Source organism: Eumetopias jubatus, unplaced genomic scaffold, assembly GCF_037043125.1.
Source record: "Eumetopias jubatus isolate StellerSeaLion01/CBP00866 unplaced genomic scaffold, mEumJub1_p1.0 scaffold_13, whole genome shotgun sequence".
In the NCBI taxonomy this organism is placed as follows: Eukaryota; Metazoa; Chordata; class Mammalia; order Carnivora; family Otariidae; genus Eumetopias; species Eumetopias jubatus.
Genome location: NW_028274819.1, coordinates 98,597,213 through 98,619,974, shown reverse-complemented (window position 1 = coordinate 98,619,974; position 22,762 = coordinate 98,597,213). Strand labels below are relative to the sequence as shown.

The 22,762-nt window shown below is 51.7% G+C and overlaps 4 protein-coding genes across 6 annotated transcripts; 2 read left to right on the top strand and 2 right to left on the bottom strand.

The window, feature by feature from the left end:
- Positions 1-1,678: 1,678 nt before the first annotated feature.
- CENATAC (centrosomal AT-AC splicing factor) lies at positions 1,679-8,713 on the top strand. Of its 2 annotated transcripts, none has more exons than XR_003609749.2 (11): positions 1,679-1,861; positions 1,978-2,141; positions 2,563-2,661; positions 4,892-4,958; positions 5,031-5,093; positions 5,424-5,488; positions 5,636-5,741; positions 6,657-6,687; positions 8,076-8,165; positions 8,263-8,375; positions 8,460-8,546. XR_003609749.2 is itself a non-coding variant. In XM_028105893.2 (11 exons), exons 1-11 carry the CDS (start codon positions 1,742-1,744, stop codon positions 8,533-8,535), a joined length of 1,014 nt encoding a protein of 337 aa, XP_027961694.1. In that variant the 5' UTR covers positions 1,679-1,741; the 3' UTR covers positions 8,536-8,713. The 2 variants fall into 2 exon arrangements, 1 of the variants encoding a protein (XP_027961694.1); XM_028105893.2 differs by having other exon boundaries at positions 8,243-8,375; positions 8,460-8,713.
- On the bottom strand, positions 8,583-11,335 carry RPS25 (ribosomal protein S25). Its single transcript, XM_028105894.2, has 5 exons — positions 11,232-11,335; positions 10,925-11,020; positions 10,220-10,403; positions 8,772-8,871; positions 8,583-8,678 (listed from the first exon to the last, which is right to left on the bottom strand). The coding sequence occupies exons 1-4, from the start codon at positions 11,232-11,234 to the stop codon at positions 8,777-8,779; spliced, it is 378 nt and encodes a 125-aa protein (XP_027961695.1). The 5' UTR covers positions 11,235-11,335; the 3' UTR covers positions 8,583-8,678; positions 8,772-8,776.
- Positions 11,336-11,682: 347 nt separating this feature from the next.
- On the top strand, positions 11,683-14,366 carry TRAPPC4 (trafficking protein particle complex subunit 4). Of its 2 annotated transcripts, XM_028105724.2 has the most exons (5): positions 11,683-11,908; positions 12,084-12,258; positions 12,866-12,969; positions 13,609-13,735; positions 14,018-14,366. In XM_028105724.2, the coding sequence occupies exons 1-5, from the start codon at positions 11,734-11,736 to the stop codon at positions 14,094-14,096; spliced, it is 660 nt and encodes a 219-aa protein (XP_027961525.1). In that variant the 5' UTR covers positions 11,683-11,733; the 3' UTR covers positions 14,097-14,366. The 2 variants fall into 2 exon arrangements, with proteins under 2 accessions (XP_027961525.1, XP_087873665.1); XM_088017539.1 differs by lacking the exons at positions 11,683-11,908; positions 12,866-12,969 and having other exon boundaries at positions 12,125-12,258.
- Positions 14,367-15,064: 698 nt separating this feature from the next.
- Positions 15,065-21,469, bottom strand: SLC37A4 (solute carrier family 37 member 4). The gene is made up of 9 exons (XM_028105993.2): positions 21,418-21,469; positions 19,868-20,211; positions 18,798-19,030; positions 18,247-18,490; positions 17,578-17,736; positions 17,243-17,328; positions 16,618-16,731; positions 15,863-16,001; positions 15,065-15,731 (listed from the first exon to the last, which is right to left on the bottom strand). Exons 2-9 carry the CDS (start codon positions 20,013-20,015, stop codon positions 15,565-15,567), a joined length of 1,290 nt encoding a protein of 429 aa, XP_027961794.1. The 5' UTR covers positions 20,016-20,211; positions 21,418-21,469; the 3' UTR covers positions 15,065-15,564.
- Positions 21,470-22,762: the final 1,293 nt, after the last annotated feature.

The window sequence follows — 22,762 nt, the reverse complement described above, 5'->3', positions numbered from 1 at the left end:
TAAGCAGCTTGGGAACAAATGAGGGAAACAGATGGCTGTGTTGATCTGCATTTGGGGTTTGATAAAAAGAGAGGTCTGGGAAGGTCAAGTGAAGTGTAGGTTGCCATGAGAGTGTAGTGGGAACAATGTTGGGATCCGGCGAAGCCAAGAGGACTTAAGCCCTAGACCACTAATTTTCAAACTTGATTGAGCATTAGAATTCACCTGAAGGGCTCATTAAACCATAGATTGCTGGGCCCCACTCTAGAGTTTCTGATTTAGTAGGTCTGTGGTGGGGCCCAAGAACTTGCGTTTCTAACAAGCTTCCAGTTGCTGATGCTGCTGACCTGGAGGCCACGCTTTGAGAACCTAGAGCAAAGCAGCTGGTAGATGCTGAATAGTTTTCTGAGTGAATGGGTAAGAGCACTCATCTTCAAGACTGGAGGTCTTCCTGCAGTTAAAGGCAAGATGGAAACTAAGGCCACGTGGAAGGGTGGAAGATGGTGGTCAGAATACAACTTCAGAGTTTGAATTTAGAGAAGGAGCAATTTTGGGCAGACAAGGTCCAGGATTGACCCTGCCAGGGAAATGATGGGAGGTCAAGGAATTGCGTGTTGGGGGATCTTCAAAATGAGTCACATCTGACAGAGGCCTGAGTCTACTGGGAAGCTCCAAGAGGAGGTCAAGATCTGAAGGAGAGTCTGGCTACTTTCTGGGCCTGAATTATGTATAGTTGACTGTATATACACCCACAGACATTGTAGCCCATCCAGCTTAATGCACCAGTACTGGTAACAAATCTAAGTGAAATTTGGGACTCTGTGTTAGTTCTGTCAGGCACATCCTATAAGTAAGGTCTGGGCTGGGCCCCGGGCTTTTTTGGGGTGCTCTAGGGTAGAGATCACAGCCTGGGGATTTCAGCTGTTTAAGGGAGCAATTTACCTTAGGCCCTAAGGTTTAGGAGAGCAGGACAGACAAGAAGGCTGTTCATGCTAGCAAAAGCTTGTAAAGAATGAAAATTCCACTGGATGAGAAAATTTACAGAATAAAAATGTCTGTTAACCCTCAGCAATGACTCTGCAGCCTTTTTATAGCTTCCCCTTCACAGCTTCACAGTAACGACTGCTCAGAACACCCCCTGGGAGTATGGCTGTGATTAGGTCTCAGATGAAGGCCGCCTGCAGCATGCGTTCCTTACCGCCAGCCGGAACTGAAGAGCACCAAAGGTGCTGCCTCCGATGCTTCACGCCTGTGCAAACTTCCACACGGTTACTTCCTCCCCGTGCCTCAGTTTCCCCATCTGTAAAATACCGGCAGTAATAGTACGCCACGTAGGACTATTGTAAGGATTAAGTGAGGTAGTTAATATGAAGCTCTCTCTGGACACACGGTGAGCACCCTATAGTACTAGTTACAATCTGTTCCACTGTCAATGCGGGTCTTTGTCAATGCCCCGACATGCGTGCGGCTTGTGGTCCTGCAGTGGCACCTAACTGTGGCGCCTGCTCTTTCCCGCGCATCCGCACAGCGCCGCCTCCACTTTCTCTGGGTAGACGGCATCTGGGAATGTCGGTGACGGCTGGGCGCGCACGTCTGCAGAGAGCCCCAAAGGGACTCGCGCAGCCGCAGATGGGTCTGCAGTGGCGCCTGCCCGCCGCTGGGGGCCGCGGGGACCGCTGGGTTCGCCCCGCCCCCGAGGGGGTCAGGGGTCACCGGATGGCGAAAGAGCCGCTGCGCGTCGCGGACACCCAGTCCTGGGCCCATGGCGCCGGCGCAGCGTTGCCCCCTGTGCCGCCAGACCTTCTTCTGTGGTCGCGGACACGTCTACAGTCGCAAGCACCAGCGGCAGCTGAAGGCGGCTTTGGAGCGGCTCCTGCCCCAAGTGCGGCCGGGAGGCGGGAAGGGGCCGCGGACGGCCTGGGGTGGGGGATGCCGGCAGTGCAGGGAGGGCGCGAGGGTGGGACGTGGGGGTTCCACCCGGTACCCTCTCCGCCGCAGGTAGAGGCCGCCCGCAAGGCCACCCGCGCCGCTCAGGTGGAGCGCTACGTGCCCGAGCACGAGCGGCGCTGCTGGTGCCCGTGCTGCAGCTGTGAGGTGCGGAAACACCTGAGCCACGGAGACCTGACCGTGCTGCACGGGGGGCTGCTGGAGCATCTGGCCAGGTGAGATCCGGCCTGGGAGCCTCATCCAGCACTTTCGCATACTGGTGCGTGGCCGGGGGCGGGGAGGGGTTGGGGTGAGTGAGAGGAGGAATGCTTTTGTGGTTTGATTGGGTGGGTCGAGTCAGCTTACAGGCATGGCATCCTTGAGGGGTGGAGGGCTTACGGCTGCCATGGTCCGGATGGTAGTGGTGGGAAAGCCAGCTGGGCAGCTGGCTCACGGTTACCTCCCATCATCTGCTCTCAGATTCTCCCATTTTTATTGGAAGAGGGAGACTGGACATCTGGAAGAGACTAGTAACAGTATTCGCTCAGCTTTGCCCAGAGGCAGAAACCCAGATGTCAGTGTGCATTACTTATCTAATGCCTAGATATCTGAGGGATATTCTGTAATCTATCATTGAGATTATCCGTTCATTCTCAGCCCAGAGCACAAGAAAGCAACCAACAGATTCTGGTGGGAGAACAAGGCTGAGTTCCAAATGAAAGCGAAGTTTCTGATCTCCCCCCAGGACTATGCACGGTAAGTCACTGATTATGAGAGATGAAATAACAGAATGGGGCTTCTCTGGGTCTGTGTCAGGTACTGGAGCTTTCTCTACTAATTGCAAAGTTCAGTAGGGCCTTCGTAAGTATCTGTTGTCTTCGTAGCACTCATTATTCTAGGCACTATATTGGACACAAAAGAACTATGATAGAGTCCTTTAAAGGTTTCTATCTAGTTGGGGCATGGGATTTACAATGCATTTAGCAAATAGAGAACTGTATATAATAAAAGTTATCTATAATCGATTATTTAAATCTGTGGTACAGAGAATATTAAGGTCCTTTAGGAATAAAAGAGGCTTTTTATAGTGTGTGCAAGCAACTGGTACTCACCCAGTGCCCTCTTTGAATAGTTTTAGACTCTATTTTAACTAGCCTCCAGAGGACCCTGAGAAACTGGAGTGCAGTAAGCTGGTCAGCACAGAGTGAGTGCTGCTGCTTCAGGAAAAGGACACAGACAGCCTCACACTACTTTTATTGGGACAATATTGAGATTATGGGGAATGGAACCCAAAGGGATCCCGGAACCAAAATTACAGAAAAACTCATGACATCTATTATTGTTTCCTACTCTGTGTGGAGAATAATGAGGGAATTGTGAGACATGCCTAAATCCTACTACCTTGTCTTCAAATCTGTGGTTCACACTGGGTGGGAGATGGGGAACTGAGGCCAAAAAGCACTCACTCCTTACACCCTGGCTCAGCTCCACATGGTGTTTGGTGGGAATGAAGAATAGTTGAGCAGAAAAAGTTGTAATTGAGAATTATGAGGATGGACTCTTTGAGCTTTTTATTAAATAGTTTTTTTTTTAAGATTTTATTTAGAGAGCTAGCACGAGAAGGGGGAGGGGCAGAGGGAGAGGGAGAAGCAGACTCCCTGCTGAGCAGGGAGCCTGACACCAGGCTCCATCCCAGCACGTGCTGGGATCATGACCTGAGCCGAAGGCAGATGCTTAACCGAGCCACCCAGGCACCCGTTTTGACTTTTGAACCTTATAAATTTAAAGCTCACACGCACAAGGCAAAGCCAAGTCTGACTGATTTGACTGGTTAAGATACCACGAGCCACTTTTAGGTTTAGACACGTTATTACTTACATAGTGAAGAGAATAAACCCAAAGTGCCAGCTTCCTAGGTCCTTGTCCCACCCACCAAAAAGGACCACTCTGAAAAAAAAAAAAAGGGCTAACTGCAGTGACACCCTGCTGCTGGGGAGCCCAGTGTGGCCTGCAGCTCTAATCTGAGAGGGTTGGGCAGAAAGCTGCATACTACATTGGAACCTGGGAGGTGATAAGAAACTCTCATGACAGCCTAGGGGTGTGTGTGAGGGGAGACAAGGAGGCAAGTGGGAGATGGCCCCACAGCAGCTCTTTTCCTCTTGTGTTCCAGGAGCATCACACAGGTGCTCAGCCAAGATTCTGATGCTGGGGTTCTAGGCTTTGCCCAAACAGATAGGTGCAAGGCTGCCAGGGCACTATGGTAGAGCCATTCCCCTACATGTGTTTTACCAGGAAAAAAATCCTAAAACTGATTGCAAACAATGAGATTATCGTAGCTATATATCAAATTGATAATAATCACAAAAGAATAGTAATTCAAGTAACTTGAACACAAAATTCTGACTCTATACCCTTAGGATGTTTTTCAAGGACTAAAGTACTGCGGAGGAATCCTGAGCTTTGCTTAGTAGTTTTATTGTCGATGGTAGTATTGTTATTTTTCTGATACCTTTCCGTGTGTATTGTAGGATAAAACAAGTATAAGTCTCATGATGTTCTAAAGCCCATTTTTGATTTCGCAAAAAGGAAATGTGTGCATAGTAGAGAAGTGGAGCCAGTATGGCAAAATGTCAACAGTGAATCTGGGTGAAAGGTACATGGGTGTTTATTGTTCATTTTGTTTCTGTGATTCTGAAATTATCCAAAATTTGAAGAAAAAAATAATCTGTTGAAGATTTTTTTTTAAAGATTTTATTTGAGAGAGAGAGAATGAGAGAGAGAGAGAGCACGAGAGGGAAGAGGGTCAGAGGAAGAAGCAGACTCCCTGCCGAGCAGGGAGCCCGACGCCAGACTTGATCCCAGGACTCCAGGATCATGACCTGAGCCGAAGGCAGTCGCTTAACCGACTGAGCCACCCAGGCGCCCTGCAGATGTTTTCATAAATGGCAGGGGCTGGGGTTCTTGGCTGACTTGCCCTTCTTTTTAGATTCAAGAAATCCATGGTGAAAGGTTTGGATACCTATGAGGAAAAGGAAGATGAGGTGATCAAAGAGGTGAGTTAAAAGGCCACTGAAGGACCCAGCCCCCATGACCTTGTACGTAGCTAAGCAGCCTCTCCCCCGCAGATGGCAGCTCAGATCCGTGAGGTGGAGCAAAGCCGGCAGGAGCTGGTTCGGTCCGTCTTAGAGGTTGGTGTCCCTCGGAGGAGCCAGAGCAGTATCCAAATCCACTTGGTCGCTGGTTCTCCCAGGTCCAGCATTTCACCTACCAGGCTCTTCTAAAAGAACTCATGGACTCCACGCTTCATCTGCTCGGCTTGAATTCCCTTACCTGTCCGCCAGGGGGCAGGCCTTGTCAGTGGCAATGTGGGCAGAGCTGGGAGGGAGGGGAGGAAGTTTGCAAGATGGGCAGTACTATAGGCCAGTATGCCAATTTGTTTCCTACTGGAGGGTGGGAGCATGGCCTAGGCAGACTCTTAAGCATCCAAGACACATTTATTTTTCCTGAATCAAACTCAGCCTCAGGCAGTGCCAGACCCAGAAGAAGGCTCTTCAACACTTGGAAGCTGGAAAAGGACCAACAGGTAAAATTGCTAAGGAATCTCTTCAGAGTTTGGCCTGTTAGAGCATTCTGTTAACTTTTTGGCTGGAAAATGGGAAAAGTTCATCTCTGCTATCCTCATGATTCAAGGACCTCATCTGCCAGCCTGGCTCCTGCTTGTCTTTTTCAGTCTAGTGGCTTCCACCTCACAGCAGCCTTCGTACTTGGACCTGCCACCCGCCCCAGCCCTTGACTGGATGGAGACAGGACAACCTTTGACATTCATCGGCCATCAGGTACAATGGATAAGCCATTTAGGAAGGGCCAGTGCCCCCTCAATTCCCAGGACACCCATCTCTCCTGGGTTTTTGTACCGATTCTGGCCATTGGGCTCTTGTCTCTTGCTGTGCCGCTCCATAGTGTTTTCTCAGACCTCTTTCCTCACCCTCCAGTGATCACATCCGCCCGTTGCCCCCACTGCCACTAAGGAGTGCCAACTCCTACAGCTCATCCTCTGCAGAACCCCCAGTTCCTGCTCAATTTAGGACATTTGTAAATATCCCACAGGCACCCGAGGCTAACCCCTACCATCCCTAGATTTCCAGAACTGTGGAAGAGTTATTTCCTCTTTCATCTCCTACATCCTGTCGATGAGGCAGCCTATTTTACCTCCTGGCTAGATGTCCTCCATCACTTTTCTGGAAGTTTCTATCCCCCCTGCAATCCTGTGCTGAACACAGAAAGCGACTGCCTCACCTGATGTTCTGTATACTCCAGCCATACTGTGTCTTGTGTTTTTTGCACGTCATTGCCTTAAATAATAGGCCTACCTTTCCTCATTCTAGCTCAAAGGTCACCTTTTCATGGAAGGCTTATGTGAACAGGTCGCCTGTTGTAAATGTACATGGGACCATGTAAAAAGTTGTGAATGTAATCTGTGTAATTTATACTTAAATCTCTTCCCCCACGATACATATGCCCTGTGAGGAAAGGGTTTTGCTTACGTGGCACCTAGTAGGCACTCTGTTTTTTGGACATCTTCATTACTGAGACCATGAGTCTTTTGAGGGACAGGACTCTGTTATTTAACACCAGCCAAGGCACAGAAGCACCACTGTGGTGCTTGCACCCCCTCCTGTGGCTTGTCCTTTTTCTAGCTAGGAATAGTGTCATCAGTTTCTTATCTGGATTTCTCTCTCCCTCCCCTACAGGATACACCAGGAATTGGTAACGTCCACTCAGGTAAGGCCCAGGGCAGTGTTTCTCAGATGGTAAGAGGTAATTATTTCTTTTTTTTAACCATTTATTTTAGGGGCACCTGGGTGGCACAGTCAGTTCAGTGTTCAACTCTTGGTTTCAGCTCAGGTCTGATCAGGGGGTCGTGAGATTGAGCCCTACGACAGGCTCCATGCTCAGCACGGAGTCTGCTTAAGATTCTCTCTCCCTCTTCTTTTGCCCCCCCCCCCCCCCCCCCCGTGCTCGCTTTCTCTCAAATAAAAAAAATTAAAAGATGTAAAGATTTTATTTATTTGCCAGAGAAACACAGCGAGAGAGGGAACACAAGCAGAGGGAGTGGGAGAGGAAGAAGCAGGCTTCCTGTGGAGCAGGGTGCCCGATGCGGGGCTCGATCCCAGGACCCTGGGATCATGACCTGAGCCGAAGGCAGACGCTTAACAACTGAGCCACCCAGGCGCCCCTTGAAATAAATCTCTTTTTAAAGATGGACACCAAACCGACTGCCCCCCAGGAGCCCCAATTACTTTTTTAAAGAATAAAGTTGGTTATGATAAAGTGCTATCTGATCAAGGACCTGTATCTTGAATATATGAAGAACTCTCAAAACTCAGCAGAGGCATGTAAAAAGATGTTCATCGGAGTGGCTAAAATTAAAGACTGTATATGTGAAGGAACATTCATAAACTGCTGGTGGGAATGTAAAATGGCAGAACCAATTGGAAAAACAGTTCAGGGATTTAGGAAGTTAAACATACACCCACCATTATGATCCAGACATTGCAGGAGAAAAGCAAACATGTCTGCACAAAGGCTTGCACACCAGATGGTCACAGCTTTAGTTGCAGTACCCTCAAACTGAAACTGAAAACAATCCAAACGTGCCTCAATGAAGGAACAGAGCAGTGCTCAACAAAGGAACTACTGTTAAGTGCAGCATAGATAAATCTCAACTATTAAAGGCCAGATCTAAAAGAGTACATACTAGCAAATGCAAATTAATTAACAGAAGCATATCCATGGTTGCCTGGGGCTGGGAAAAGGTACACAGAGATCAAGTACTTTAAAGGGGCAGAACAATGCATAGTGGTGATATTTAGTATCTTGACTGTGATGGTTTCACTCAATAGCTTTTCAAGTTATACACTTTACATGTGCGCAGTTGCAGGTCAGTTATGCGTCAGCAAAACTGTTAAATACCAGTACGGCATATCACATGTAAGATATGTTGCTTTAAATTAGCCCAGGGCCCTCAACTTCCCATGATCCAGAATTCCTGGCTTTTGCTTTTGAACATTTCTAGTTGTCAGTTAGGTAAGAGTTTATAGCTAGGGCATGTTTCACAGTAGCCTGGAACCTAAGAGTGCCTTCATTCCCGCTTAATGGGTCTTTTCCAGGTGCTACACCTCCCTGGATGGTCCAGGATGAGGAACACAGCTCCGTAAACCAACAAATAGGACCATCCTATGAAGAGTTTATTAAAGAAAGTAAGTAAACAAATTCAAGAATGGGTTCTCTAAAATTTTCCCATTTAAAACTGTTTAAAAAGTTTACTTATTTGTAGAGGAAAAACAAAAACTGAAGAAACTACCCCCAGACAGAGTTGGGGCCAACTTTGATCACAGCTCTAGCACCAGTGTAGGCTGGCTGCCCTCTTTTGGCCGGGTCTGGAATAATGGACGCCGCTGGCAATCCAGGTATGGATACAGTGCCAGGACTCCAAACCACTACCCCCTTGGAGATGTCAGCCTTCATCCTGCTAACCCTTCATTTCCTTTCAGACATCAATTCAAAACGGAAGCTGCAGCAAGGAACAAAGAGTCACATAAAGAGAAAAAGCCAATCATTTCCTGGTAACTTTTCCAACCACCATAAGGCATAACACCAAGTCAACAAACCCATACCTATTACCTTCTGTAACTGCTTTTCCTAGGAAAGAGACACATCCGCTTATTTGATTTAATAAAGTTTTATTTTCCAAAATGTACAGTTGGTGGGATCTGCAAAAAATAAAAATAAAAGAATCAGAATTGTAGAGCCTTATATAAGTGGGATGTATACTTTCTACTCTGTGGGCCCGAGTTCTTGCTTACCTTGTTCATGCATCTTCACCAGCAGCTGGGGCATCTCCACCCTTGGTGTTTCTGGTGTAAATTACTTGAGCTCTGTGCTTTGAAACCAGTTTAATAAGTCCTAGAGAGAAAAAGGAAGGTTTTCACGCAGTACTATGAAATGCTTCATAGACGCTAGAAATACTAAATTTGAGCATGAGAATTTAATAACAAAGGCAAACATCCCTACGTTTTTATTTTTTTAAAGGATTTTATTTATTTGACAGAGAGAGAGAGAGAGAGAGGGAACACAAGCAGGGGGAGTGGGAGAGGGAGAAACAGGCTTCCCGCTGAGCGGGGAGCCTGATGCGGGGCTTGATCCCAGGACCCTGGGATCATGATCTGAGCCGAAGGCAGACACCCAACGACTGAGCCACCCAGGCGTCCCAGATCCATTTCTTGGTGATAATCGAATTTTATTTATTCTTTCTAAATGAGGGGCCCATTACTGTTGGGATGGTTACCCTCATAGCACTTTAACTTAAAAGTCACTATTTCCGGGCGCCTGGGTGGCTCAGTCGTTAAGCGTCTGCCTTCGGCTCATGTCGTGGTCCCAGGGTCCTGGGATCGAGCCCTGCATCGGGCTCCCTGCTCCACAGCAAGCCTGCTTCTCCCTCTCCTACTCCCCCCCCTGCTTGTGTTCCCTCTCTCGCTATGTCTCTGTCAAATAAATAAGATCTTTAAAAAAAAATAGTCATTATTTCCCTATTAGACACTACAGGTGGCTTAAAATATTTACACTCACATATACTAATATGAGATTATGGTAATTATATCCACAACGAAATTTTTAAAATACTTAAGCAAAAAATGCTTTACTTTTTTCATAGCCACACTTCAACATCATTGGGTTTCTTAATTCTTTAAAATGAAATTATTTGAAAATGACGACACAGGGGTCCATGGGACAAAACTGGCCAAGAACCCTGCTTTGGGGTCTACCCTAGGGATAGTATTACAACCAGGGCGCCTGGGTGGCTCAGTTGGTTGGGCGACTGCCTTTGCCTCGGGTCATAATCCTGGAGTTCCAGGATCGAGTCCCGCATCAGGCTCCCTGCTCGGCGGAGAGTCTGCTTCTCCCTCTGATCCTCCCCCCTTGTCATTTGCATTCTAATAAAATAAATAAAATATTAAAAAAAATATTACAACCAGTGGTCAGCCCGTGCCTATTTTAGGAAATTCCAATAAAAATATTTAAGATGGGGGGCGCCTAGGTCGTTCAGTCAGGTCCTGGGATCCAGCCCCCCCACCCCCGCCAGAGGCGGGCTACTCCCTCTCCCACTCCCCCTACTTGTGTTCCTTCCCTCTCTCGCTGTCCCTGTCAAATAAATAACCTTAAAAAAACGAAGACACAAAACCATTTAGGGTAGCTAATAGGGGCAGGCCAATTTAACGTGTAAAACCACACCAGTACAACACACCCCTCTCACCTTTACTAAGGAGCTCCTGAAGGGCTGCCCTGGCCAGGGAACCTCGAATCTTCAGTCTCTCAGAGACAACAGCTGGAGTTATAAGCTTATAGTTGGGAACTTCCTTACAGAGTTTGTCATATGTCGCTTTGTCAAACAAGACCAGATTATTGAGCTTGTCCCGAACTTTGCCTTTGGACCACTTCTGCTCACCAAAAGGAAAAGGAAAGTCAGTACTCCTCGAAGAAACCACTCCCTCCCTCCCCAAACAACCTGTGTCGGAGAACTCTCTTCCATAGCCATGGTGCTATACCGCAAGGGTGGCTATTCCAACTCTACAAACTAAGATTCAAGTAATTTGAAACAAGAACCCAAAATAAAAGGAAGTCTAGTTGCCATTAACGGCGTCAAAGATGCGTTAGACTGGGGGGGGGGGAAGTCTTGGGGGAAAAAAGTCTTTGCGAATTTCGGATATAGGCTGAACCCCACGACATCAAATAAAATATCATGTACTAAGCATCAAAACATACACTCTTATTTAATTTCTAAGTGCGTACCACCCTATTCTTCCAAAAACACAGAACGGTGATGAGAGCCCAAGCTCTAACAATCGGACTCTAGACCGCACAACTCTAAAAGCCATTTGCTCTACATGTCACTTATTACCACAACCACATGGGTCCGGCGTCCCCAGTACCCCCCTCTCCTGGGGGGGCTCACTCCTACCTTCTTTTTCGCCTTGCCCCCAGATTTGTTCACTGGGTCTTTGTCTTTCTTGGCCGATTTTCCGGCATCTTTCTTCTTCTTGTCATCCTTGGGCGGCTGTAGAGAAAAAGGTGGAATGCAGCCAAGTCACAAGGCAGCCCCGCACCGCCCTAACCCCACTACCGGAGCACATGGGTGAAGCCATCCCCCGCCCGCCTTAAGAAGCGGCCCGGAGGGTCGGGGGCCCTCCGTCCAGTGCCGCCCCAACTGCGCCCCAGCACCACCCGGCTTTCAGAACCGCACCGGCTTGCCACCCGCGAGAGCTCACCATAGCGAAGCCGGGAGAGCAGCGTCCACCCCTGCAGCCTCGCTAAGATGTCGGACAAAAAGGAAGCACGGCTCCCCGACCGGCCCAGAAACCTCCACCCGCAGCGAGCGCTTCCGGGGCAAGGGGCGGAGCCCGCGGCGGAAGGCCGGAGACCCGGCTCCCTCGTGCAGCGGAGAGCGGGGCGCGGCGAGGGGGCAGTCGTTCCCGAGCCGCGCACCCCGGACGCTGCCCGCGACTTATTGGGCTTTGCCGCTAGTTGTGAGGCAGCCCCACGTTGTATTCCCTGGCTCTGGAAACGAGAGACAGAAAACAATCTGCCAGGCCCCGCAACGACCCCCGGCGACCCGTGGTGCTAAGCGTGGTGCTTTAAGTGCGCAGGCGCCGCAATCAGCGCGCTCGGGGCTGGGCGGAGGGGGCGGGGGGCGGGTCCCGCCGCTGCGGTTCCGGGGCGGGGCCGTCAGGAATAAGCCCAATCCGAGTCTTCAGAGGCGCGGTGGCCGCAATGGCGATTTTTAGTGTGTATGTGGTGAACAAAGCTGGCGGCCTCATCTACCAGTTGGACAGCTACGCGCCCCGGGCCGAGGCAGAGAAAACTTTCAGTTACCCCCTTGATCTCCTGCTCAAGCTGCACGACGAGCGTGTGCTGGTTGCCTTCGGCCAGCGCGACGGCATCCGGGGTGGGCTAGGCTTGCGTCCGAGGGGTGGGTCCGGTGGTGCGGCGTGGGCTGGTGTCTCTGCGGGGCTGGGGAGCGCGCGGAGGGAGAAGGGAGAGGTGGGTGAGGCCGGGTCGCTAGTCCCTTCGGCGGAATCCCCACGCTGGGGTTTCGTTGACCCTTAGCCTCACCTCTGCAGTGGGACACGCCGTGCTGGCCATCAATGGCGTGGACGTGAACGGCAAGTACACGGCCGATGGGAAAGAGGTGCTGGAGTACTTGGGCAACCCTGGCAATTACCCGGTGTCCATTCGATTCGGCCGACCTCGCCTCACCTCCAATGAGAAGCTCATGTTGGCCTCCATGTTCCACTCGTAAGTCCCTCAGCCCTTCCTAGGGTCTGTGGGCCTGCGCTTGGCCCTTAGGCCGGCTGGATTAGTGTGGTTCTGCGGGAAGTCTCCTGAGCGGCCGTGCTTACCTTTCTTCGCCTCCTTTTAAATCGTCAGTTCTTGTAGTTGTGAAAGAAAGAGAATTAATCCAGATGACTAGGTTTTAGGTAATACCGGCAGTGGTGTGGCCTTGCACAAGTCAACTTCTCTTCCCTCAGCTTTAGTTTCTAAAGTAAGGTAACAGAATTAAATGATCGTTAAGACCTTTTCCCATTCTCAACGATAGTAGAAGGTGTGCTGAGTAATCATAGGTGTGGAGTAAGTAACCATGGCACGCATTCCCAGTGGTAATTTTACCCAAAGTTTTCAATGTAAAATGTTTTAAGTATGAGTGTAAAATACATGCAGAGCTCAAATGCATTTTAAAGAAATTTGGGTGCTGTTGCTGCTGGGCAATTGACACGGCCTGTTCTGACCTCTCAGGGTGTAATGTGAACTCAGCAGAGAGGGTCGCTTCAGTGGAAAAGTTTGAGAAGCACTCCTCCCTCAAAATAGCAGGGTGCATTCCCAACCTTACCTCCTTTGCAAATAGGCTGTTCGCAATCGGTTCCCAGCTGTCTCCAGAACAGGGCAGCTCAGGCATTGAAATGCTGGAGACCGACACGTTCAAACTGCACTGCTTCCAGACACTGACAGGTAGGCGTCTCCCAATAGGCCAAAGGGATGCAGTGGGGCAGGTTGGGGGAAGGGGACTGACCAAAGACAACTTTGGTAAGCAAGGGGGTGATGGTTAACTTTTCCTGGGACAATTGCACAGACACATATGTCTGTTTTGTGAATCCAAAGCCAATATTTAATCTCATGCCAATTTTGTCCACACCACCCAGAATGCTCAGCCCTGGTTATCCTGTGTGCAGATAAAACTCACCGTAATGGTATCTCATGTTGCACACGTTTTGCAAGGTGTGTTTCAAAATGAAACCTGAATGCCAAATGGAAATGACCTTTGGATCGAGGCAATTGCCTCACTCCCTTAGTGGGGACAATTGAAAACTGCCTGAGTCTGCCCCCTGCCTGGCACTTGCCGCTGAGGGACCACAAGACTAGGAATTAAGTGACAGAGCTAGATGTCAAAGCGTGGTCTCAGTCAGTTGGGTGATGTGATAAAGTCACTTCCCTGCTCTGGTCTTACAGATTCACAATCTTGCCTTTCCTGCTTTATGGAGCAATAAGGATAAAAATAAAAATGGGCTTATGAAAATGCCACATGCACACAGGATGATGTTATTTGCTGCATTCTCTACCCTTTTGTAACCATTCTTGGTCCTTCTCCAGGGATCAAGTTTGTGGTGCTGGCAGATCCTAGGCAAGCTGGAATAGATTCTCTTCTCCGAAAGATTTATGAGATCTACTCAGACTTTGCCCTCAAGAATCCATTCTATTCCCTGGAAATGCCCATCAGGTAGGCGGTCCCCCTCCCCAGATACTGGTCAAAGCGTCCTTGCCCCTCCCTTTGTGCTCTTCCCTGAGGTCATTTTTCCAAAAGGATAAGAAGAGTTACTTTTAAATAGAACAAAAGTGGGCTAGTCTTTTCTTGCTGTTTTGAGAAACCAAAGACTTTTCTTGTCATTCATGTCCTTCTTCAAGCAAGAGTTTCCCCTGGCTCTACCTCGGCACCCAAGGTGGGAGGAGAGTCTGAGACCTCACACTTTGTCCTCATTTGTGCCTCTTGGGTCTGGCCTAGGTGTGAGCTGTTTGACCAGAACCTGAAGTTAGCCCTGGAGGTGGCAGAGAAGGCTGGAACTTTTGGACCTGGGTCATAGGCTGAGCCCGCAATGGATCCCCCAAGTTTTGAGAGATCCTACAGCAGGGATCCTGCTGTATCCACTCCAGTGGAGATCCCCGCAGCCTCGTTAGTGCACTTGAAAATGGGAGGGTGCCAAGCCTGATGACATGTACCGATCCCCGAGCCTTAAAGCCATGCTCTCTGCCCTCCTGTATCCACCGTGAGCCTACTTCCCAACTCTGTACAGGTTTATTTATGGAGGGAGTAGGCCCATAAATGCTTAATAAACATTCCTTTGATCTGTGTTCGCTATCCTCATTAATGGTTTGGGGGGAAAAGGCTCTGGTGGGGAGACAGGAATGATAAGGGAATTCTGGGAAAATGAGATACGTTCTAGTAGAAAACAAGGAATTGTTCATTGAATGAGCATGGGGCCTTGAGTCGGGAGCCTTGGGTCTAGTTCCGGAATTGCTGACTTCTAAGGTGGTGGCGGCAGTGGTCATGACGGTAGGGTATTTATCAGGTGTTTACAGCCAGGCTTTACTGCTTTAACTTAACCCTCACCCTAATCTCAGGATGCATTCTATTACGGACAATAGATTTAGCAAAGTACGGACTCTCTGCCTCAGAGTCTCAAAGCTAGTTACTAGCCCCTGAGTTTGAACCCAGGCTTTCTGACTACACTATCCGTGAGCCACGGTTACACTGCCTTTCTCCATCGAATGGTTTCATCTGCCTGAAACCCAGTAGTTTCATCTGTAACATGATCACTGAATTAGTGAAATTGGAGGCAAAGGAGCCATAAACTTGAAGGAGTCCATGTCAGATTTCCCATCCCAAGGAGATGAAGTTTGCCCCTTTTGGGGTGGAAAGAGCAGGTATCGAGAGAATGTTTTCCAAAGAAAGCAGTCTCTGGCTTGTAGTACCCCTTTGGAAAGAATGACTCACTGATAGTGTTTAGTATCAAATCTAGTTTTAATCTGTGTCAAGTCCTCCCCCCTCCCGCCCACGCCCCACACCGTCCACAGGGTACTAGTGAACGTCATGGCCTCCTCTCCCCTTGGAATCGAAGGTATTGGCAATAACCGTTTTCGGTGCTAAGAGGCCTTAGGGCAGCAATCATGGGTCACTGGTAGCCTGCAGCTGCAGGAGGAGTCTCACCTCTACTGGGGATGGCGTGGGAGGGCCCAGGAGGGGAAGAATAGGGTTTAGGGGACTTCCTGACTGCAGGGGTTTCCTGTTTGAAGCCAGGAAATAGGAGCTAATGGAGTCCAGGAACAAAAGTTGCCTTTTAAATAGAACACGGGATGGGGAGCTGGGACCTCATTAGCCACTGGTAACTTCCAGCGCCACCTGGGCAAGGGGAAAGGCGCACAAGAGGAAATCAAAGGTTCGGTGCTAACCGGAGCAGCCCCCCTTTCTTTCTCTCTGCCCCGCTCTCCCCCCCCCAGCCCCTTGCAGGGGAAGGCCACAGGTGGGAGAGGATGCACTGGAGCCTGTACTCTTCACTCAGCCTTCTTGGGCACTCGGCCCATCTTGGTGCGGATGTTTCGCAGGAGAAAGAAGGCAGCTGTGCTGAGTGCACAGATCACTTCAGCCACCCAGAAGGCTGTGCTCCAGCTATAGTGCTTGGCAATGGTGCTGAAGGGCAGCCCAGCCAGAAAGCCGCCCACTGCCAAGGAGAAGGGGGAGGAGCCCGGGTCATTTGTGAGGCTAGAGTCAGTAGGCCTGGCCCCAGCCTCTAGCTAGCCTATGTGTAAGGCACAGTGGGGTGAGGTAGACACTCTAGAGGGCACCACTTACCATTGGCCATGAGTCCCACAATGGCGTGGGAGGTGCCGCACAAGTTGGGAGGGGCGCTCTCATTGGCTATAACTCCGAACAAGGCAATGGGACCGTAAGAAGAGAAACCAAACACAGCTCCCAACACCAGGATCCAGAGCTGCAAGGACAGGGCAGGGTGGCATTTAGAGTCTGAGAAAGTCTACCTACCTACCACTGCCAGAGGGGAGAAAAATGCTTGGCCCTAGGAACAGATGATTGTAGTAAGGAGATAGTAAGTGACCTCCCTCATCCCACTTCCTGATACAATTGACAAGGCCGAGCTAGAGGAGTGGGGCCACGCTGAGCCAACCTGAGGGCCTGGGTGGGTAGGTGAAGGAGAGACAGAAGAAGCCATCCCTCCCTGTTAGATGCGCTCTCTCAGAATTGATGCTAGGGCAAGGCAGACAGGGTAGGACAAGCGGGAGACAAACCAGGAGGAAAACCACAGACAAGGCACCTCATGCTCCGTAAAGCCTGTGAGCTCAGCGAGTGGGTGAAGAGCTGGAGTCCAGAAAGCAACATCCTAGAGGAGCACAGGGAAGAGAAGAAAACCGGGCCCCAGGTCCAGGAGGAGCACCAAAGTACAGAGGACACGAGGTAAACCAGAACTAGAAAGGGAAATCTGAGAGGCAGAGAAAGGCCTGGGCCAGGGTGGAGCCAGGGACAGGAAGCCAGACAGTGGCCCTTGCTCTCTCATCCTTGTGCCGGTGGTGGGCCAGGCCCGCCTCATTTACCTTGGGGGAGTCACTGCTCACAGTTACCCGGAAGAGGTACATGGACACGGTCATGCCAGCCATCATGAACAGCAACAGGCCATGCCGAGGGTTCCCGTAGATGGACGGCCCTGCCTGTGGATACAGGCCCAGCAATGTCAGGCCCTAAAAGCAGCAGAGAACCTCCGCCTCTGGACCCTGACACGGCAGGGCTTCTGCTGACAGGTCTTTGGCACTCCTACCACAGTTCTTGGCCCTGGGGCAGCTCTGGGAGGCCCTGGGACCTGCTCATTATATTCTGAGGCCAAACTCCACCACATCCCCTCCTCCACCATGGGGACATATGCTGGCAAGCTGCACCTAGTCTCTCCTCAACCCCAGTTTCCCTGGGGTTGTAGAGAAGCCCACTGCTAGGCTGAGAGAAATTCTAGCTCTCCTTGACATCCGTTAAAACCCTTTCCCCAGGAACCTTACCTTGCCTCCACACCCTCAGCAAGTAAGAGTAGCCTGGAGTCATTCCAACCTCCCCCCACCCATATGCCAACCTGCCCATGCCCCAGGGCTCCTGCCTCTCTGGTGCCTGTCCCGGTCACGCTGGGGAGATTTAAAGGGACCCTCCTCCTTCCTGTCCCTTCTGCCCACTCACCTTTGCCATGGCCCGGTCTGACAGGTAGCCAGCTGCAATGCTGCCTACAAGGCCCCCAACCTCCAGCGCACTCATGTAGGAGCTACCTGGCGTAGGGAGTTGTGGTGGGAAGAGGGAAAGGAGGGGTGGAAGGGTGTTAAACACACTAGGGTTGTCCCAGATTGGCTGTAACCCAGAGAGGTACAGGGTCCCCAAGGGTGACCGGCCACAGCTGTCTGGGTGGTGCCTGGCCTCAGGGAAAGAAGAAAGGGATAAAGAGAAGCTGGGCCTGAATTTCCCATCCCTTTCATCGATTCCTGCTCCTAGGCCCACCCCTGCTCCAACACCCATCTTACCCACGAGGACTGAATGTCCTTTCTCCTGGATAAGGAAGAACTGGCCCCAGTCGGTACAGCAAGTCTTTACTCCAAATACCACAAGGTAGCCAGTGGAGAGCACCCACAGGTAGGAGGATAGCAGCAGCTCCTGCAAGGTACTCTCCTCCTTCAAGGAACCTGGGGGCAGGAGGAGGCCAAGCCTCAGGCTCTGCTCTTGCTGTTCTGCCCCGACTGAGCCCCCACCACTCATTAACCAGCCACAGGGCCAGAGTCCATCCACATAGCCAGGGACCGGCAGGAAGGTACCCCTTCACCCACTGCTCTGCCCTGTCCGCTCCACAGCAAGTCTCAGCAAATGAGAGAAAAACTGAGGATCAGGGCGCATGGCAGAAGGCACCCAAGCCACTTAAGCTGAGGATGCTGTCCAGGACCGGGAAGTCTGGCTCTGCTGTGAGGAAGGACCAGGATATAACGTGAGTCACAGCATTTGTTGGCTCTGCCACTTGTCTGGTACTTAAGTGTCTCTTGGAACGGAGTTTTATTTACTCCCCACCAACTCGCCATCACCACCCCTCGCCCTACAGCCATTGGCTAGCCCAGGGCCAGGCATCCAGCCAGTCCTCAGTGAGTCTGCCAGATGAATGATGAATGAAGGGGGCCCCATGATGAGCTTGGGTGGGGGCTCACCCTTCTTGCCCTTGGCGGGAGTGGGGTCCAAGTTTCGGAGTCCAACATCGGCAGGCTCGTTGTGGATGAGCAGGAGGCAGAGGAAGGAGACAACCACACCCAGGGCCCCGGACAGGGCCAGCGTGCCGCGCCAGTGGTAGCTCTGGGCGAGGGTGGTCGCCAGGATGGGGCCCAGCGCTCCAGCCAGGTTCATGCTCGTGGACAGAATGGCCCACCAAGTGCCAAACTGAGATGGCTCGAACCACTGTGCGGCAGAGGGGGACAGAGTAGGTCCCCATGTTAAACACGCCGAAGGTGAGGGTCAGGTGGGGCAGACCTAGGAGCTCACGTTACAGGGGTGAGGAAGAGTGCGCTTCTACTTGGCAGGGCCTATGCCCTCATCTGCCACCTGATCCCACCATGTTTAGCTCCTAAAATATCTTGACAAGCAATAGGAGCTGGACTGGAACTCCCAAGGAGCCTGCTCTGGGATGGGGGTGCTGGTACTCCCACATGCTCTTTGGGCAGCCTCTGTGCTAGTCTAAACCAGCTCCCTGGAAGCAGACACTCACCTTCCGCAGGATCTTCCCACATGGAGGCCAGCCCAGCCCCTGTGCCAGGCCATTGAGGAACCACAGAGCAGCAAAGACGGGTACCAGGGAGCTCCAGGAAAACGCTATATTGACCACGCCAACCAGAAGCAGCCCCAAAGAGAAGAGCCAGCGAGCACTCATCTGGTCAGACAGCACCCCGCTCACAAACTTGCTGATGGCATAGGCTGCCGACTGGCTGCTGGTGATGAGCCCTGCAGGGGCGGGGAGAGAGAGCAGGAAGCAGGACACCTGGGGAGTTAGGGGCCTGGGCAAAGGCCCAGGAGGCATGGAGGAAGGCATGGGGTCAGGTGTGTAGAGGTGCCCTGCAGGGTGAGATACGTTCCCTCCCAGAGAGCTAGGAAGAGCCTGTGCTGGAATCGTGGGGCCCCGCTCCTCCTCACCACCAGCGCTAGCCCCAGGCTGACCCATGACTTTTCAGCCTCCTGGAGAGGTCCAGCTGCAGCTGTCAGGAGGCAAGAAGGGAGGACAGGGCAGGCCCCGTCCCTGGGATTTACAAAGGCCTGATGACATTTCCCCCTCACACTGGATGCCAACCCAGGGCTTCTGGAAGTTCTGTTGCCCCACCTCTGAACATGGGGTGAAGAGCTTAGAAGTGGAGTCAAGGGCCTTCTCCCTCCTAAAATGTCACCTGGTGGGCCACATGAAGTTATTTTGCCAACTCCCCAGTTCCCGTGACTCACAACATCAGTGGCTGGCATGCACCCTGTGGTCTTAGCATGCCCCCACGCAGTGTGGAAACAGTGCTCAGAGCGCCCCTAAACACACTCAGAATAAGCCATGCCTCTGGGGGCACTCGTGGGTCACAGGCCCACAGAGACACATCAGATGAGCAGCACCCCTCAGGCACACAGAGAGCACATGCCTAGTTCTTCGCCCGTCCACAGGTATATGGTCAGAGTCCCTCAGGCGGCATCTGCAGGCCGCTCCCTGTCCTCTGCTGTGCAAAGACCCTCCACACTGCCACAAACACCCAACTTGTCTACTAGTCCTGGGTCCCAGGGCCCACGCCCCTGCCTTCCAAGGCTCACCCAAGTCATCCTTGTCCAGAGGGATCTCCTCCACCAACGACGGCATGACGAAGGAGAAGGTCTTGCGGTTGAAGTAGTACAGGCTGTAGCCTCCAAACATGGCCGAGAAGATCACAGCGCGGTAAAAGCCGTAGCCTCGGGCCGCCATGGTGGAAGGGAGCAGGCCCCACTGGTGGGGACACGGAGCCTCTGACCACAGCTCCTGCCGGTGGCTCTCTCGGTGCCCAGATCTGCTGAGTTAGGCTTTTTCTGGCTCCCTCCTCCACCCAGCCTCCCAGGCTCCCTTTATAGCCACCTTCTGGACAATCATTAAGCCTGGGGCAGCTTGTAGGGAACCCAGTGTCCTGAGGGAGACAAGAAAACATCAGATTACTGAGGGGGAAGTGGTAGGGGCTGGAGGGGGTCCCGGAGGGAGGCACTGCCTGTGAACCAGCACCAGCCAGCATGCTGTCCCCCCAGAACTTCTGCTTTTCTTCGCTTTTCCTTGTCTGCCCGCCTGTGAAACCAGCTGTGATTAAAGGCTCAACCTAATTACTTTTGTCTGCAGGAGCCCAGGGGAGGCAGGGGTGGGATAAGCAGAGATGCCCTCTCTAGCCCTGCTCCCTCAGTCACCTGCCTTCTCATTCATTCAACCACGAAGTTTAGGGAGAGCTTACTGGTTGCCAAGCATGGCACTAGGTGCTGGATTAGTTTCTACACACACACTCAATTAGACACATATCCCCAACAACCCGACTCACAAGTCTTAGGACTCAAGTAACTCCCAATGCTCAGCGCACACTGGGGTGTAACTGTTTATGGATAGTTGCAGACCCGTAAGCAGGAGAAACTTCCCCTTTGCAGGCCCTGGGTTGCGCTAAAAGCCCCCCTAAAGGCTGGGGTCGTGGTGGGGCCACTCAGCGGTCTCTGGTCCCTTTACTCTGTAACGACAGGATGGGGTGCCCTCTGGCCGGCTGGGGCCTGCAAGGGTCGGTGACAGCACGGCCCATGGGCGGGAAGGTGCACCCCGCGGACTTCAGGCGGCAGTGCCGAGCCAGCCCGCTTCCCAGCGCCCCGGCAACACGCCCCCGGCTTTTCAGCTCAGTTGGGAAAGCAATTGGAGCAGAAGGCGTACGCGCGAGCGGAGCAGGCGACCGCACGGAGTCTCCCGGAGGCTCCTGGCTTCGGGCTCCGAGTGGCTCAGCCCGGCAGGATGGGGCCAGGCGAAGGCTCTCGGCACCTGCCCAGCCCCGTGTCCTCAAGCTACCCGGGACACCCGACTCGGGCTGGAAGCCCACGCGCCCGGGTGCGGGAGCTGGAGAGGTGCGGAGACACCGAACCGGCGCGACAAAAAGAAGCAGGTGCGTGCTGGTCACGGGCAGCACCTCGAAGGCCCCCAGACCCAGGAAATGCCCCCCACCCGGAAAGGGGCAGCTGCAAGAACAGCTCCGGTTTGTATCGGAAGTTAGGGCAACCTTTGTTGGGGCTCTAACAAAGGAGCCCAGACACCCGAGACTCCCCCTCCAGCCTCGCCTTCAGGCAGCGCCCCTCCCCCGCATTCAGCCTGCTACCTGAACGCCGGCGGGAGCCGGAGTAGGATAGAGCGGGGCGGCGGGGCCCCCGGGCGCATGCGCGTGCGCTGGGGGCGGGGCCTCCGTCTGCGCATTGCTGGCTGAGAGCCAAGTCCACCCCTCAGCGCTTAGTCCTAGTCCTGCGGGTTGTTATAGGTTCTTGGGCGAGGACAGCGCCCCTTAGAGGCTGCATTCGTATGTTCCCTTCTTAACTGGTGGGGTTCAACAAATCCGTTTTTAGTGAGTGCCTCCCACTACCAATCACTCTTCCCGCGTTATTCACAGTCTAGGAAAGCTCTTGTAGAGGGCACGGTCTTTTCTGTAAGAAATTAAGGCAGTCCCGGAGCGCCTGGGTGGCTCAGTCGTTAAGCGGCTGCCTTCGGCTCAGGTGATGATCCCGGGGTCTTGGAATCGAGCCCCGCGTCGGGCTCCCTGCTTGGCGGGAGGCCTGCTTCTTCTCCCACAACCTCCTGCTTGTGTTCCCTCTCTCGCTGCGTCTCTCTGTCAAATAAATAAATAAATCTTAAAAAAAAAAAGAAAAATTAAGGCAGTCCCCATAAGCACAATATGAACATTTAACTTGTAATCAAACTGGTGTGAACAGGGTTAAGATAAAACAAACAGGGTTCTAGAGGGGAGGGGGTGGGGGGATGGGTTAGCCTGGTGATGGGTATTAAGGAGGGCACGTTCTGCATGGAGCACTGGGTGTTATAGCAAACAATGAATCATGGAACACTACATCAAAAACTAATGATGTGGGGCGCCTGGGTGGTTCAGTGGGTTAAGCCTCTGCCTTCGCCTCAGGTCATGATCCCAGTGTCCTGGAATCGAGCCCCCCCCCCCCCCCCCGCATGTGCTCCCTGCTCCGCGGGAAGCCCGTTTCTCCCTCTCCCTCTCCCTCTGCCTGCAGCTCTGCCTGCTTGTGCTCTCTCTCTCTGTCAAATAAATTAAAAAAAAAAAACTAATGATGTAATGTATGGTGATTAATATAACATAATAATAATAATAAAAGATAAAATAGAGTGTTTAAAGTACCTGGCCAGAAATAAACCTTAAATTCTAATCCCAGACCCACTACATTTTTAACAATGTTACCTTGGGTAATAATTTCTATGAGCCCCAGTTTCTTATAAATCTCATAGGTTTGTTATGAGGACTCAGATTTTTTTTTAATATTGTAATTTTTATTTTTATTTTTTTTAAAGATTTTATTTATTTATTTGACAGAGAGAGACAGCGAGAGCAGGAACACAAGCAGGGGGAGTGGGAGAGGGAGAAGTAGGCTTCCTGCTGAGCAGGGAGCCCGATGTGGGACTCGATCCCAGGACCCTGGGATCATGACCTG